Source organism: Hyalella azteca, unplaced genomic scaffold (assembly GCF_000764305.2).
Source record: "Hyalella azteca isolate HAZT.00-mixed unplaced genomic scaffold, Hazt_2.0.2 contig1994, whole genome shotgun sequence".
NCBI lineage: Eukaryota > Metazoa > Arthropoda > Malacostraca > Amphipoda > Hyalellidae > Hyalella > Hyalella azteca.
The window spans coordinates 155055-171335 of NW_025932283.1; the positions used below are offsets into that span (position 1 = coordinate 155055).

The following is a 16281-nucleotide window of genomic DNA, read 5'->3' on the forward strand; positions in this document are numbered from 1 at the left end:
GGTTTAATTTATCATTAAAAAATGTATCATCTGATTCAGTTTCATGCATGATGAACATTAAACTTCGTAGCGACCAATTAAGCGCTCTATATACCTTTGAATGACATGCTTCGCATCTCGAGCACACACTTTACACTGTACAGGTCACAAGACGTATACGCACAAAACATTTGGTCGTAGCAAGGAAAGTCTCTACTTTTTAGAGAAAACCTACGCATCACGTATTTGTAGTTCAAAACATTTTCAAGTGCTAAATATTCCTCATAGGCTATATACACTTTTGCGAGACACCTTATAGTGTTGTCTGATTTTCTGACCTCTGAATTTCTGAATTATTTTTGTCATTCTGACGTTGAATAAGCTTCATCTCGCTGATATTGTAAGCTCATGGATGTAAGAAATTTAAAACAGGGCTCAAATGATAGACTTTGTTCAGAAATAATGACTCCAAAATCGCAAAATTTATCAGTTAAGCGACTGATGAGGGTTTTATGGTCACAATACAAAATTTGAAATCCGATAAAAGTAAGCTACCTTGATCAAAAATTTTCGTTAGCGGTCGTCTTTTGATAGTTTTATGTGGCAATATAGGCCCGTATGCTAAATAGGGCACTAGCACTACGAAGTAGCACTATGCACTACGAAGTGTCCTGTTGGTATGCTAAATACGTCACAGACGCTAAGCACTTCGAAGTAGCTCATAGTGTTCCATGTCGCACTAGTAGGCACTACGGCTAGTAGTGCGTAGTGCTACTTCGTAGTGCTAGTGCCCTATTTAGCATACGGGCCATTGGTAGTAAAATCACAGAATTTGAATTATGAAAGAGAACGAAGTCTCGTCCTTAATTTCATGCCTAACAAAAATCAACAAAAATTATTGCAAATGTCAATATAATTGAGTGGGGCAAGTTTGTGGGAAATCTTCGGGGACACAAAAAAATCGATATCGGTTCCCTGGAAATAAGAAATATCAGAAGTTTTGAAGATGACTCATTCTGAAATGGAGAGAAATTGAAAATGCGCTAGTTAAATAAAATAAACCTCAGGTGCGCAAAGGAACACAGCAAAGATAGAAACGGTCGATAAGTGTTGCTGATGAAACATTCTAGAATGAAAGCGATACTAGAAAAACGTTCTACAAGATGAAATTTTGGGTAAGAAAGTTTTCAAATCCTTGAGTAATATGCTAACTGACTTCCAAAAGCAGAAATTAAGCCGTCTTCAGTATTTATCTGGATCCCGCTCTAACTCGTTGAGGATATGTATTTCAGTAATCGAAAAGATAAGCCTTCAAACTCTCGAATTTCCTTCCTAATTGTCTTGCCTTTTTGTATACTCCTGATCAAATACGAATTCGTTCCAACACGAATTCGGAACAAATACGAATACGAGATGAGTAATAATTATATAAATCTACGCAATTTTAAATATTTGATCGATTACACTTGCAAAATTTACTTGGATAATTGTAACACGCATCGCTTCATATATAAGGCGATGCGTGGACACCATGCAGCATGCCGCTATTACCGGGTTCATATATACGAGGTGGCATGGCGATGGATGCTGAGGTACAGAGCCACAGAAAATTTAAAAAATATTATTGAATAAATCTTCGATGATTTTATTACGCCACTCAATGCTCATTTAATTACCACTTTTCTATCACATTCGTATTATTCATGACGTTTGACCATGACATTTCTTATTCTTATCTCGTTGTCACTAATCTGCTTATCATTTCTTATTCCGTCTAGACAATTAAAGGCCTCATCGTGTGAACCATCTGTGGCAATCCTTGTGTCTGGATTGCTAGGTAAAAAGATTTGTAGACAGTGATACTCAATTCCATGCTGAATTGTCTCCTGTTCACGCGATACCAAGTATGTAACTGCGTTCAGCGTTTGTGAGCTATTGCAATTTCATACGTCAGCTATCCACTTTAAACCTACGATTGCAGTGAACGCGATCGTTATAGATTAATTATCAAAAATAGTAATGAACACTCTTCATGTTTACTTATTGAAGTGTTCCGTGTACGCAATCATATTTTATATGGGAAAACTATACATACCTTCAACCACTTGTCGCAGCAGCTGGATGCTTCTCATGGACCAGCTGCCAGCTGCGACGAACCTCACGAAATGCAATCGGTTGTTACAACCTGAATTGCTTATGAGGTCTGATCAAGTCTAGATATCTCGAGTTGTGCCTCAGTTTGGGAAAGTGCTGCTCTGAAGGCATGCAGTTTCGTCGTTTTACCGAGGAACAAATTTAAGGTAATCACATTGGAGAATACATGCATTGCTGATGTGCTACAATTTTTAGTAGAATTAGTCAAAACTGACCCAAATCTGGGGAAATTTCGTTTCTATCCTTAAACATCATTTCTTATTATTTAGGCTGGAGGATAAGTTTTAAATTTAAATTAATTTTAAACTCATTTACGTCATCTTATGTGTCATCATCGCGCATATTATATAATTGAATTGTGAATTGTAGTAGCTTCAGACTTCAGAATGCCGCTCATGTTTTGCATTCCTCGCTCATATTAGAACCAATAACAATATGCCTGATCAAAATTATTGGTGCCTTGTAGAGTTACTCTTCCACTTCTTACATCCAAAATTTTTTTATGGTGAAAATTAAGTAACTACGATCTTTCGATAACGTTGTAGATATTATCTGTTAAGTAAAGATCCTAAATATGAGTCTAGGTATAATCATTATATATTTTACGCCATTTATTGAAAATAAATAATTGAGCAGGATTCTGCATGACACATTTACAGAAACTTCTGTGCCTTCGTACCTTGGAGTTTTGCAAACATGGCTTACAAAACGGGATTTGTCGCTCTGGCTCTTCTGATTTTTTTCCAAGCGGTAAGATTTCTTTAAAAAATGTCCTTACTTCTCTTGGAAGCGTTTTTTGTGATAAAAAGTATGAATTCTTTCAATATTTTTCTGACAAGTTTAATTAATGAAACTGATTTCACATTTCTTTCACATCGTTCTGCTTTATCCTAGGTTCGGATGATCATAAAAATGTGTGTTGGTTGCACCAATGAATTTTTTTGGTCGATACACGTCCGTACCTTGTAAATCCAATAGGGAGAGGAGAGGTTCACTGAGAAGAGATAATTGATTCAACTGGTAAACAACGTTAGTTTTTGCAGCCTGCTCAAAAGTGTCATTTAGAATTTCGTTATTTTACCCAATTCTACTGAGGGAATTGACTTCTTCAACAGAAAGAGTGTGATTGCGCATCTAACGCAGGCGCATCTCTGGAAGCAACGAACGTGAGACTGCCCACGTCTCTCAGCCCCGTCAGGTTAGTCAGCTGATCAAACAAAATTCTGGTAACGCCTATCGGTTTCTGCCCATGCACGAGTCACTACACTCAGCCTTGAGTTATTCTGGGTCTGATCCAAAGAGTTATGTCGGATGGAGTTATTCAGTGTCTGGGCAATAATTTTATTTCTACGATAGAAATCGGCTCCTGATCAAAATCTCCTTCCCGCTCCATAGCATCCAATGCATACCCAACTTGCGAGGTGCTTAGAAGACTGCACTTCAAGCCCGACCGAAGCGGACATATAGCGTCTAATTAACGTCCTAATTAAGCGGCACTTGTGATGGCTTGACCCATTCGGACATAAGTCGATCCAAAATATGGTAGTTGCACGAACCTATCTCCAGTTCATGCGAATAGAAAACCAGGGTTGGTAAACTTAACAGAGCTTTAATTTGATACTTATCCCAAAGTTTTGATTGTTTGAAACGCATGTGATCGTCATACAAATGTATAACTTTGCATTTTTAATATCTGTGGTGATGTTTTTTTTTTTTGCAGTTACGTACTGCGACTGCAGCCGCTGATTAACGGCAACTTCACTATTTTGGGATATGTTGAAATTGTATTTGGCGTAATTGAAGCTACCAACAACATCACTCTTCACATCAAAGATATCATCACTAAGAACGATACGATTCAGGTTGGTTAGATCGATTAAATTAAGATGACCTCGCAAAAATAACTAAATTTTTAGTAACATGAATGGTATTTCTTACATGGTTGCTTCAAATGTCTTACAAAAAAATATCACTTCAGTTGTACTCGGGTGACAAGCCGAACGGTCAACCCATCGCAATCGTGGAGCACAGCTACGACGCAGACCGCGACTTCTACACCGCGACTCTGGCAGAGCCTCTGACAGCTGGCCGGCAGTACCTCCTCCTCATGGAGTACGAAGGATACCTCAACGATCAGCTTGTCGGCTTTTATCGCTCGCAGTACAAGAGGGATGATGGAAGTGAAGTGTGAGTCACCAAAAATGTTTATAATCATTGAATTAAACTATTTTCCTGCGAATTTGTTGAACAAGTTTTCACATAATTTCACCTAACAACTCCGATATTACTTAGTAGTACATGTAGATGAGTAATAATTATATAAATCCATGCAATTTTTAAAAACTGCTCAATTACACTTTCAGAATTGACTTGGATAATTGTAATAATAAGTCTCATCTTATTAATATCTAAACTTTCAAGCACAGCTGCAGATAAATTAATATTGCCGTGAAAACCATTACAGAATCATGTTTTTTTTATAACCGTGGTACGTTATTTCAGTTGGGCGGCAGTGACTCAATTTCAACCAACGGACGCGCGACGCGCATTCCCGTGTTTCGACGAGCCCGCCTTCAAGGCTACGTTTGACATCTCCATCGCTAGGCAGACCAACATGACTGCCATCTCCAACATGCCTCTCGTTGACACCACTCCCTTGTAAGTGACTTCATGTTCACTAAAGGTGATGTGGTTTATTAATGCTGTATGATGTTAAGTCCTGACTTTTAAAAATTGTGTTCATGTCTCTAGGCGGGAATGTTACCTGCTTTTGATTTAATTACAGAAAATTATCTTGAAACCTGTCATTCCAAATTATAATAAATATTGGATTGAAAGACTCTCAACCTCAATACCATAATACTTACTATTTTAGCCATCTCTTATTGGTACAGTATGTCCTAATATAAAACGATAATTAATTCTCAATTCATCATGCTATTCACATCGCAATCTGCCATGACAAACTCATTTTGAAATCCTGCTCCTGAAAACATTTGCAGACGTTATTCAATGTATATGCTTCCACTGTCAACTCAGTCATTTATGCTGAAGCAGTTGTTAATGTTGGTGACTCTACGACAGTGCTGATGACGAAGAATGGGTATGGGATCATTTCGCCCCCAGCCTACCAATGTCGACCTATCTGGTAGCATTTATAGTCTCCGATTATGCCTCCGTAAATTCTACGTACAATGACCACGTTCTGTTCAAAGGTGAGTAGTACACTTTTGACAACAATGAAGGACCATTATCAGCTTGAAAATAGCAGGTTTAGGTCATCTTTGAAATTTTATACAAAATTCTGTGTGCAAAGAATTGAAATTAGAAAATGTCAGGACCTTAAGAATAAGGGAGTGCGCTCTCACAAGACTATAGAAGGACCATGCATTCATATTTTGTATTTCCTCCATAGTTTGGGCACGAAAAGAGGCCATCGACCAAACTTGGTACGCAATTGCAGCTGGACCAGCAATTCTGACCTGGTACGAGGAGTACTTCAGCATCCCCTTCCCTCTGCCCAAACAAGACATGGCAGCTCTACTAGACTTCTCGCTGGGTGGCATGGAAAACTGGGGGCTTATCACATACAGGTATATAGTGAAAACAATTTACAAATCATGAACTTTTCATAAGTAGCTGTGTGTGTAATTCTCAGCATTCTGGACAAGTTAAAAAATATAAACTTATATAATATTATTAATATTAAAATATTAAGGACAAGTCAAAACTAGAACAATATATTTTTGCTAAATGCAAGTTAAATCAAGTAATGTCGCTTGCAACCATTCCCCTGCGTAATTGATTGACATAAAAATTAGGGATGCAAAAGTTGTAGGATTGAATTGGCCTCATTTGCTTCATTTTTATAGGGAAACAGCTTTGTTGATGGATCCAGAACTGAACTCAGCCTCTGACCGAGAGCGCGTAGCCACGGTGGTGGCGCACGAGCTGGCTCACCAGTGGTTCGGAGACCTGGTCACCATGGAGTGGTGGTCAGACTTGTGGCTCAACGAAGGATTCGCCTCTTATGTCGAATATTTGGGAACGGACTTTGTGAGATTGCAGTATGATAGTAATTATCTTAACATTGAAAAGGAAGGAAAGTAACACTGGACAATATAGAACATTTTCATGAATAGTTTAGGGTCCAAGTCCATCAACAGTTTAGTAGATTGAAGTGAATAAATAACGGTGACAGCCCAGTTGACGTATGAACCTAAATTGGCAGAATTGAGATCGAAATGAACGGAAAAAAGTATTAGTAAGACATGCAGGTTTTGACGAAAAATATTTTACATATGAAAATTTCAGAGCAGAACTTATTTGTTTGCGTGTTGATTCGAGCATGCGTAATCAAATGATCTTGATGATGATGGAATTATCTTATTACTTGGCATTGTTACTTTTGATTTAATTAACTTGTTCTCCAAGAATCTGTCGACGGTCGAAAAAATTTACTCTTTCACAATACTTGAATGAATTCTTAATAACTTTTCTGATTAATCATTGCTAATTTCCATGATATTTAATTTTTTTCAATTTACGCTTTACGGAAATAACCCCAAAATAATTATTAGATTTAAGAAAAGGTTTTATTAACGTGGCCCAAAGTACAATTTGGTTCCCAGTACTTCTTTAAGATATTTTTTGCTAGGGTATATTAATGTTGAAAATAATGTGCTTGCGGAAATGTTTTCCGCCAGGGATACATTCGAGATTCGATCTCCAGCTCTAAACTAAATATTTGTAGGGTTCACGCTGTATGAACATGAAAATGGGTCAACCAAAATCTATCAGTGAGTGAAATTAAAAGTCTGCTTCAATTCGATTTACAATGGTCTGCAAGTTGTTGCTCAACGCTAGAGAACGAAAATTTTCGATAGTGATTATTTAAATGCTTATAATTTAATTCGTTACCTATTTTGTATGGGCAGTATGAACCAGACTGGAAGTACCTGGACACGTTCGTTAAAAGCGACGTCCAATACGCATTCGTACTGGATTCACTTGAATCTTCTCACCCAATAAGCGTGGCAGTCGAGTCCCCGAACGACATCAACCAAATTTTCGACTCGATCTCGTACTCTAAAGGTAACGGTGATTTATCATGTGGTCCCAGATGCCATGGAATTTGAGTATATAATGTTTACAGAAAAGTTAAAACTCCATTTATCATCTATGAAATAACAATTAAAATATTAGGCAACGTTTTATTATACTGGAAGTGAAATTTGTGTTTTCAAGTCGTGAGCAAGTATGACAGCTTATTTGGTCAGTAGGAATTATCGGCACAACTTTCTTTGCTTCAGGGGCTTCCATCATCCGCATGATGAACAACTTCCTCACGGAATCAACATTCCGGTCTGGTATCACCAATTACCTGAACTTGAAGTGCGTATCCTTAACAACTGTTTTTTAACAATTCAAGCCACTGCTCTAAATATCTGTGGATCCTATTTTACTGACGATTATTCTGTCGTCTACAATAATAAATAAATGATCTCGCAGGCAAAGTCTATGTGTGTACGTCTGTACCTTAAACTCATCGTACGTTTCATACTCCAGTGTTAATTGAAAGCATTTCTTATTTACAAAATATCTTAGAATTTCTCGCTCGTTTGTAGTAAATATGGAAACGCGGCACAAGATGACTTGTGGGAAGCTTTAACAGAGCAGGCTCACGCCGACGGAACTTTACCTCAAGATTTGACTGTAAAAACCATCATGGATACGTGGACCCTGCAAATGGGATACCCTGTGGTGAATGCGTACAGATCTGGTCAAGGGACTGTCATCCTGTCTCAGGTCCGTTGTCATCCTCATAATTAACACTAGTATTTTAGAGCTTATTAGAACGTGTAGATAATTCTATTTCTGTATAAATATGTATTTGTCACTTATGACAAAGCTACTGTTTATTAACATCCAATAATCAGAAAATTAACTTACATCTACATAGTAACTAAATCTTGTTTATGCCTAGAAACGCTTCCTGCTGGTCAAGAGTCCTAACTCAACGGACACGCACGACTACAAGTGGTGGGTGCCTGTTTCCTACACCACTCAGAGCTCACCGGACTTCTCGCAAACTCAGCCGACTTACTGGATCCCAAACACCGAAGAAAGCATCACTATTGACGGCATCCCTGATGGCCAGTGGGTTGTCTTCAATCTTCAAGAAACCGGATACTACCGTGTAAATTACGACAGCAATAACTGGCAGCTGCTCGTCGACCAGTTAACTAGCAATCTGAGTGTGATCAACCTTGTCAGCAGAGCACAGCTCATTGATGATTCTATGGATTTAGCGCGAGCAGGACAACTCCAGTACGACATCGCCCTCGACCTTAACTCCTACTTGATAAAAGAGTCCGAATTCGTGCCGTGGGACGTAGCCTTGGATAATCTGGAGTACCTCGAGCAGATGTTCACACGAAGAGGAGGCTATGGACAGTTGAAGGTTCGATCTTGCGTGGGAGATGCTACATTATGATTTTTAGAGAAAAACATTTTTCGTTGTATGACTTATAAAAAACAAAGATTCAAATTATAGTCCTGGGTGGAAAGGCATGTTCCATCGTGCACATAATGGTATTGAATGCGCATTACAACATGAAACAAAAGTTTTGTCCATAAGTTATTTATGTGATGGCAAACACCTAGACCATTCTCTACAAATTTTGCCTCTGTGATGAAAATATTTGGCTTCCAAATTTACATATTTACTAAATTTGTAGTGAAGTACCGAAATCCCACAAGTTGGTGCAAAAATTACACTGACGTTGTTGCGAGAATTTTGCTTAAATTCTAGACCAATCTTAACAATAAGTTGCCAAATATAGTAGAAATGAGCGATTTTCACGACACACGCCAGTCTGAAGAATATTAGCGAATGATTTGCTTGTTTTGAAAAGAAAGAAAACCATTTCCTTCTTTATTTTCACGTAGCGTCCAGACGGCAATTTTCACTTTTAATTTTCATCTGTACTCACTATAAATCTCTGCTAATTAACTAACATTTGATTTATTACTGAATCAGACTGAAATGTCGAATAGAGTACAATTTTAGAAATTTTCATAATTACTTGAGTTGAGTTAAAAGTTTTCGACTAACAAAATTTATCTATGCTAATAATTTCCAGCATTACTTGACGGACTTACTAGAACCACTCTACAACAGCGTCGGATTTGAAGATAATACCAATGATCCACAACTGGAGCAAAAGAAACGCGTTCTTGCCGTTGACTGGGCTTGTCATTTGGGGTACGGAGACTGCGTGATGCGATCTGTTCAGCTCTACAGTCAGTGGATGGCATCGCCTGATGACCAGACGTAAGAACTTAAGATAATTGTAAGAAGTCCAGCCAATTGCTCATTCATAAAGTCTCACCTGATGCATAAATATGTCTAGAGAAGGTTCAAATTCAGAAAATAATAAATGAACCTCTAAATTTTTCCTCACTAATAAACAGTCTCACAGTGTAATCGTTTCAAGAGTCAGTTTTCTTCAACATAATATGACACGGCATAAGATATTCTAATGCCATCAAGATTACATGAACAATTATATCTTTACAGCTTGATCTCAGCCAATCTTCGCTCGACCGTGTACTGCACCGCGATCGCTCACGGCGGAGAGGCCGAGTGGAACTTCGCATGGGAGCAATACTTGGCCACCAACGTCGCCCGAGAAGAGGAACGCATTCGTTATGCACTGTCGTGCTCTCGTGAAGTCTGGATCCTTTCCAAGTAGTATTTTTGGACTTTACGAAAAATCATGAAATTTATTTACTACTGTGTTTTAATGAGAGATTGTCTTCTATTGTGTTAGGTAATTTTTAAATCGATTGAATTTTACTTGGATTCATAAGTGTCTTTAATCCGTTTTCTAGATAGCAAAATTAAGAATTGATTTATTTAGGTATTTGGATATGGCGTTCACTGAAGGAAGTGGCATAAGGAAGCAGGATGCGGGACGAGTCTTTGAAAACATCGCATCCAACGACATCGGGCGAGATATTGCTTGGGAGTATCTGCAGAACAACGTTGAACACATAGCTGGATAGTAAGTAATTCAAACATTTCCACTATTAGTCGGGCAATTAATCATACGGTTAGTTACGATTGCTGACGATTATGATGATTGCCTCACTGACAACATGAATTTCGACATGAATTTCAGTTTACGAATTTTATGATGTATTTAAGAAATCCATAAGCACTCAATATTATAGTTGATTATAAAAGAACAAAATATTATGGCTGAGTGCTGAAATTACATAGCAAAACAGAACAAATTCAGAAAGTTCGAAGTTTAATTTGTCGAAAAATACTGGTACGACTCGATATTAGTGGAGGGAGACTCGAAATTTGTCATCGTTACGCTATATGTATTGTTTTAAAAATAATTTTTTTTTTATTTTCCAGTTTACAGACATTCTCAGTAGTCGGTGACATGGTGGCTGCTGTCTCCAACGAATTCAATACAGAACTTGAACTTCAAGAGGTTAGATGGAAAGGGGTTTTGAATTGTATTTTCACGAGATTAGCTATTGGAATTACCACTGTCTAAGGAACAACAATGTGGTTTTGGTTTGAAATAAAGAACAGAGTTAAGAAATTTAAATGTAAAACTTTGATCTGTTGGTATGTGGCTTTTTCGAATGGCAGTGATTGAATTCATTATTGACCATGAACCTAATTTTTTTGTGCAGCTTATCTCATTTAAAAATGTTCACGTGGATGAGCTGGCCTCAGCAACCTACGCCATCGATCAGAGCATCGAGAACACGTCCAACAACATCGCCTGGATGGACAGCTACTACGACTACATCGTCAACTGGCTCACAGGGAACGGATATCCACTGATGTTATGAATTTAATTCCATGATTATACACCAGATAATGACATCTAAATGTGCAAAACTCGCTTCATTTTCGTATCAATGTAGCGAAAGCAATTGAAGATTGAAGATTTTTCGGTTTCTAAAATTTTAGTAGTTAATTATTCGCAACCAAAAACTTTGTTACAGCTAAATAAATGAACGTATGAAATAGCTATTGAAGTGAATAACACATTGATTGTTGGATTTATATGCACCGACACAGTTGAAATGACAGTTACACGGTACTGAGCCTCGTTGCTGTTTCTTGCAGCAATCACCCAGGCGTCTACACATAGTAGAGGTTTAATACAGACTGTTAGGTCCAACACAGGACAGTCTAAGACAGTAGGTCCAAAATCCGTAGTGAGCCCAATATGTCACCTATCCTACTGGACATAGGTACTTGAACGAAACTTACCGCATAACTTGGAAACGAAGGTAAAATCGCAAAAAAATGGAAACGACCTAAACATCACCTTTATGGAATACTAAACGCATTAGCAATGTTTCATCAAACTGCGTTCATTAGTTTGTGAAAGATTTTAGGCTCACTGAACCTTGGAAACCAACCTCAAGTCCGGCCGTAAAAGTATTCGAGAGGTTAAATTTAGCGTATGTCAATTAAGCGGTAGTTGGAATAAAGTTTACGTCAGAGATTTTTCAAATTGATGTTTCTGTGCTATTTTCGGATCTACTTCCATTAATATTTGCGAAAATAAAATGTCATAAATTAGTTTCTGAAAAATGTTGAATTTTCTTGACATTTTGATGATTTGCAGCCTTTTTACAAAACTTCTTTTTAACTTCACTTCTTGTTTGTCTGTTTGTCTGTTTGTCTCTCTGCTACAAATCTTATAATCGATATTTAACGCACTTCTACTTATCTTATCGTCTATCGATCTGAAATTTTGCACACTTGCGTAAAGTTGGAGACAATGCATGAATCAAATGACAAAATAAATTATTTGAAAAATAAAAATATTTCCTAATACTAAAAAAATGAAAAAATAATTTTGTCAGCTACAAATCTTATAACAGATATTTGACACACTTTTACCTGCCCAACTGATCTGAAATTTTGCACACTTGTGTGAAGTCGTACGCAATGCTTGAATCAATTGACAGAATAAATAATTTTGAGAAAAAAAAAATTTATATACAAAAATACTGAAAAATTAATTTTTATAATATTCGAAGATAAAATGAGAAATTCATTGTACATCTTTAAATTGGATATACTGGATTCTTTAGAAGTGTTATCTTCAAAGAGTAATTTTTAAACGTATATTATTACAACATTTCTCTTAAACTTTACTTCTTGTTTGTCTGTTTGTTTGTTTGTCTGTCTGCTACAAATCTTATAATCGATATTCAATAAACTTCTACTGATCCTATCGATCTGAAATTTTGCACACTTGCGTAAAGTTGGAGACAATGCATCAATCAAATGACAAAATAAATAATTTTAGGAATACAACATTCTCAGTAGTCGGTGACATGGTGGCTGCTGTCTCCAACGAATTCAATACAGAACTTGAACTTCAAGAGGTTAGATGGAAAGGGGTTTTGAATTGTATTTTCACGAGATTAGCTATTGGAATTACCACTGTCTAAGGAACAACAATGTGGTTTTGGTTTGAAATAAAGAACAGAGTTAAGAAATTTAAATGTAAAACTTTGATCTGTTGGTATGTGGCTTTTTCGAATGGCAGTGATTGAATTCATTATTGACCATGAACCTAATTTTTTTGTGCAGCTTATCTCATTTAAAAATGTTCACGTGGATGAGCTGGCCTCAGCAACCTACGCCATCGATCAGAGCATCGAGAACACGTCCAACAACATCGCCTGGATGGACAGCTACTACGACTACATCGTCAACTGGCTCACAGGGAACGGATATCCACTGATGTTATGAATTTAATTCCATGATTATACACCAGATAATGACATCTAAATGTGCAAAACTCGCTTCATTTTCGTATCAATGTAGCGAAAGCAATTGAAGATTGAAGATTTTTCGGTTTCTAAAATTTTAGTAGTTAATTATTCGCAACCAAAAACTTTGTTACAGCTAAATAAATGAACGTATGAAATAGCCATTGAAGTGAATAACACATTGATTGTTGGATTTATATGCACCGACACAGTTGAAATGACAGTTACACGGTACTGAGCCTCGTTGCTGTTTCTTGCAGCAATCACCCAGGCGTCTACACATAGTAGAGGTTTAATACAGACTGTTAGGTCCAACACAGGACAGTGTAAGACAGTAGGTCCAAAATCCGTAGTGAGCCCAATATGTCACCTATCCTACTGGACATGCTTGAATGAAACTTACCGCATAACTTGGAAACGAAGGTAAAATCGCAAAAAAATGGAAACGACCTAAACATCACCTTTATGGAATACTAAACGCATTAGCAATGTTTCATCAAACTGCGTTCATTAGTTTGTGAAAGATTTTAGGCTCACTGAACCTTGGAAACCAACCTCAAGTCCGGCCGTAAAAGTATTCGAGAGGTTAAATTTAGCGTATGTCAATTAAGCGGTAGTTGGAATAAAGTTTACGTCAGAGATTTTTCAAATTGATGTTTCTGTGCTATTTTCGGATCTACTTCCATTAATATTTGCGAAAATAAAATGTCATAAATTAGTTTCTGAAAAATGTTGAATTTTCTTGACATTTTGATGATTTGCAGCCTTTTTACAAAACTTCTTTTTAACTTCACTTCTTGTTTGTCTGTTTGTCTGTTTGTCTCTCTGCTACAAATCTTATAATCGATATTTAACGCACTTCTACTTATCTTATCGTCTATCGATCTGAAATTTTGCACACTTGCGTAAAGTTGGAGACAATGCATGAATCAAATGACAAAATAAATTATTTGAAAAATAAAAATATTTCCTAATACTAAAAAAATGAAAAAATAATTTTGTCAGCTACAAATCTTATAACAGATATTTGACACACTTTTACCTGCCCAACTGATCTGAAATTTTGCACACTTGTGTGAAGTCGTACGCAATGCTTGAATCAATTGACAGAATAAATAATTTTGAGAAAAAAAAAATTTATATACAAAAATACTGAAAAATTAATTTTTATAATATTCGAAGATAAAATGAGAAATTCATTGTACATCTTTAAATTGGATATACTGGATTCTTTAGAAGTGTTATCTTCAAAGAGTAATTTTTAAACGTATATTATTACAACATTTCTCTTAAACTTTACTTCTTGTTTGTCTGTTTGTTTGTTTGTCTGTCTGCTACAAATCTTATAATCGATATTCAATAAACTTCTACTGATCCTATCGATCTGAAATTTTGCACACTTGCGTAAAGTTGGAGACAATGCATCAATCAAATGACAAAATAAATAATTTTAGGAATACTTTTTTTCCAAAATTAGAAAAATTAGAAAAATATTTTTATCAGCTACAAATCTTATAATTGATATTTGACACACTTTTAACTGTCCAATTGATCTGAAATTTGGCACACTTGCATAAAGTTGGAGACAATGCATGAATCAATTGACAGAATAAATAATTTTATGAATAAAAAAAATTCATTATTAAAAAATGTAAAAATAATTTCGTCTGTTACAAATCTTATAATCCATATATGACACAATTTGACCTGTCCAATCGATCTGAAATTTCGCACAATTGCATAAAGTCAGAGACAATGCATGAATCAGTCGACAGAATAAATAATTTTGAAAATTTACAAAATTTTGATATCGTAAAAAATTTTTAAATATAGTTTTTTTAATATTTGAAAATAAAATTAGAAATTCATTGTACATGTGTAACATCCAAGACACTGGATTCTTCATAATTGTTGTCTTTAAAAAGTAATTTTTAAACGCATAGTATTTTTGCATCATCCTGGGTCCGGCGAATCCATGGTTCAATTAATACATCAATCAAGCTGAATTAATACGTGTATTAATTCAATCATGCGGCGAACCATGCGTTTTGTCATTTTTTCCGCATTGACACATTCGGATTTCAGAAATTCGAACAGTCGGTGCTTGGTCGCCTTGGTGCGCCTCATAGCATGAATCCTCTGCTCTTTCGAGTTTCGACTACTTCTTCTAAGTTCTTCACCTTCAAGCCGGCCACAGACACACATGAATCCACTGCGGCACGATTTCAGTCTCCTTTACCTTTAGTACTGTTGTACAGACGCCCTTGCTGTGCTTCGGTCAGGATCACGCTTCCTTAGTTTATGGGAATTGAACTGGGTTTCTCCGTTTCTGCACCTGCAGGCTGCAGTGGCTACTGATCATCTGATGAAAGGGACCATCATCTTGCTTCCATTTGTTTAGGGTTGTCTCTAGCACCAGCATACATCAAGTCATCAATTATTCATCATAAACGATTTCAAATTTTCAATCATTATTGAGAAAAATATTGACCATGATCCATGAACTTTATTTTTTCTGCTGCTGATAGCCTGACAGTATTTAAATATGATCAGTTTTGATCACATTGTCAACAATTTAACAGATGCATTAAAAAATTTTTATTTCAGAACAGACTACCGGCTTGGCGGCTTCAATAACATTGTCTCGCGGCTTGTCGCTCCTTTCCTTTGTAGGCTAAAAATTGTAGGTAGTTAGTTGCTGCCTTGCCAGTGTTTTGTCAATGCCTTAACTTAAGTTAAGATGGAACTTTTTTGTAGAGCCTATGAGTGATAAATCTTGTGCTTGGTCATTTTTATCCATTCTCATGTCTTTTTATTTTTTTGCTCACTATTGAACTTACATTAGCTACATGTGACCATTGTGATGTATGATTTATGAATGCATTCAAGAACAGACTAGAATCCTAGATTGAGCATTAGAAAAATACCTATATGTTCAGACTTAAAATGCCTAGCACCATCATGTGATGATGTGGTGCTAGACTGCTAGGCATTTCAAGAATCAAGTCTAGCTACTAGACAAACCCAGTGGAAGTCTAGTAGCTATTTGCCTATTTCAAACTATTGTCAGTCATAAAAAGACCCATTCAAATGACATGATTTTAGATTAGATCTTCAGCACCAAGTTGCCATTTGCCAACATCATCGAACATGGTAACATCACTATGTTATTGTTTGTTATGTAACATGCCCTCAAACTTGGTTTCAAGCAGACACTACAATAATCACTTGGTATAATATTAATAATAACAAGTTCCAAATATTCTGACTGTTAATCTCACTCTATTTTATGTAGCGTAGCCTGCATAGGCGAGTTCTGCA

The 16281-nt window shown here is 36.5% G+C and overlaps 1 protein-coding gene across 2 annotated transcripts; it reads left to right on the plus strand.

Moving 5' to 3' along the window:
- Window positions 1-2186: 2186 nt before the first annotated feature.
- Window positions 2187-11412, plus strand: LOC108676268 (aminopeptidase N). Of its 2 annotated transcripts, none has more exons than XM_018164325.1 (18): window positions 2187-2279; window positions 2770-2883; window positions 3249-3331; window positions 3854-3995; window positions 4112-4320; window positions 4636-4791; window positions 5218-5348; window positions 5549-5726; window positions 6006-6189; window positions 7071-7227; window positions 7446-7527; window positions 7761-7941; window positions 8120-8596; window positions 9279-9469; window positions 9716-9886; window positions 10059-10202; window positions 10565-10643; window positions 10852-11412. In XM_018164325.1, the coding sequence occupies exons 2-18, from the start codon at window positions 2830-2832 to the stop codon at window positions 11011-11013; spliced, it is 2781 nt and encodes a 926-aa protein (XP_018019814.1). In that variant the 5' UTR covers window positions 2187-2279; window positions 2770-2829; the 3' UTR covers window positions 11014-11412. The 2 variants fall into 2 exon arrangements, with proteins under 2 accessions (XP_018019814.1, XP_018019815.1); XM_018164326.1 differs by having other exon boundaries at window positions 2793-2883.
- Window positions 11413-16281: the final 4869 nt, after the last annotated feature.

What these genes read in the sequence shown, in the direction of transcription:
- LOC108676268 (XM_018164325.1), top strand. Translation starts at nt 2,830, where the DNA reads ATGGCTTACAAAACGGGATTTGTCGCTCTGGCTCTTCTGATTTTTTTC. An exon ending in TGGGGGCTTATCACATACAG is followed by an intron (nt 5,727 to 6,005) that starts GTATATAGTGAA and finishes TCATTTTTATAG; the next exon opens with GGAAACAGCTTTGTTGATGG. An exon ending in GGACTGTCATCCTGTCTCAG is followed by an intron (nt 7,942 to 8,119) that starts GTCCGTTGTCAT and finishes GTTTATGCCTAG; the next exon opens with AAACGCTTCCTGCTGGTCAA.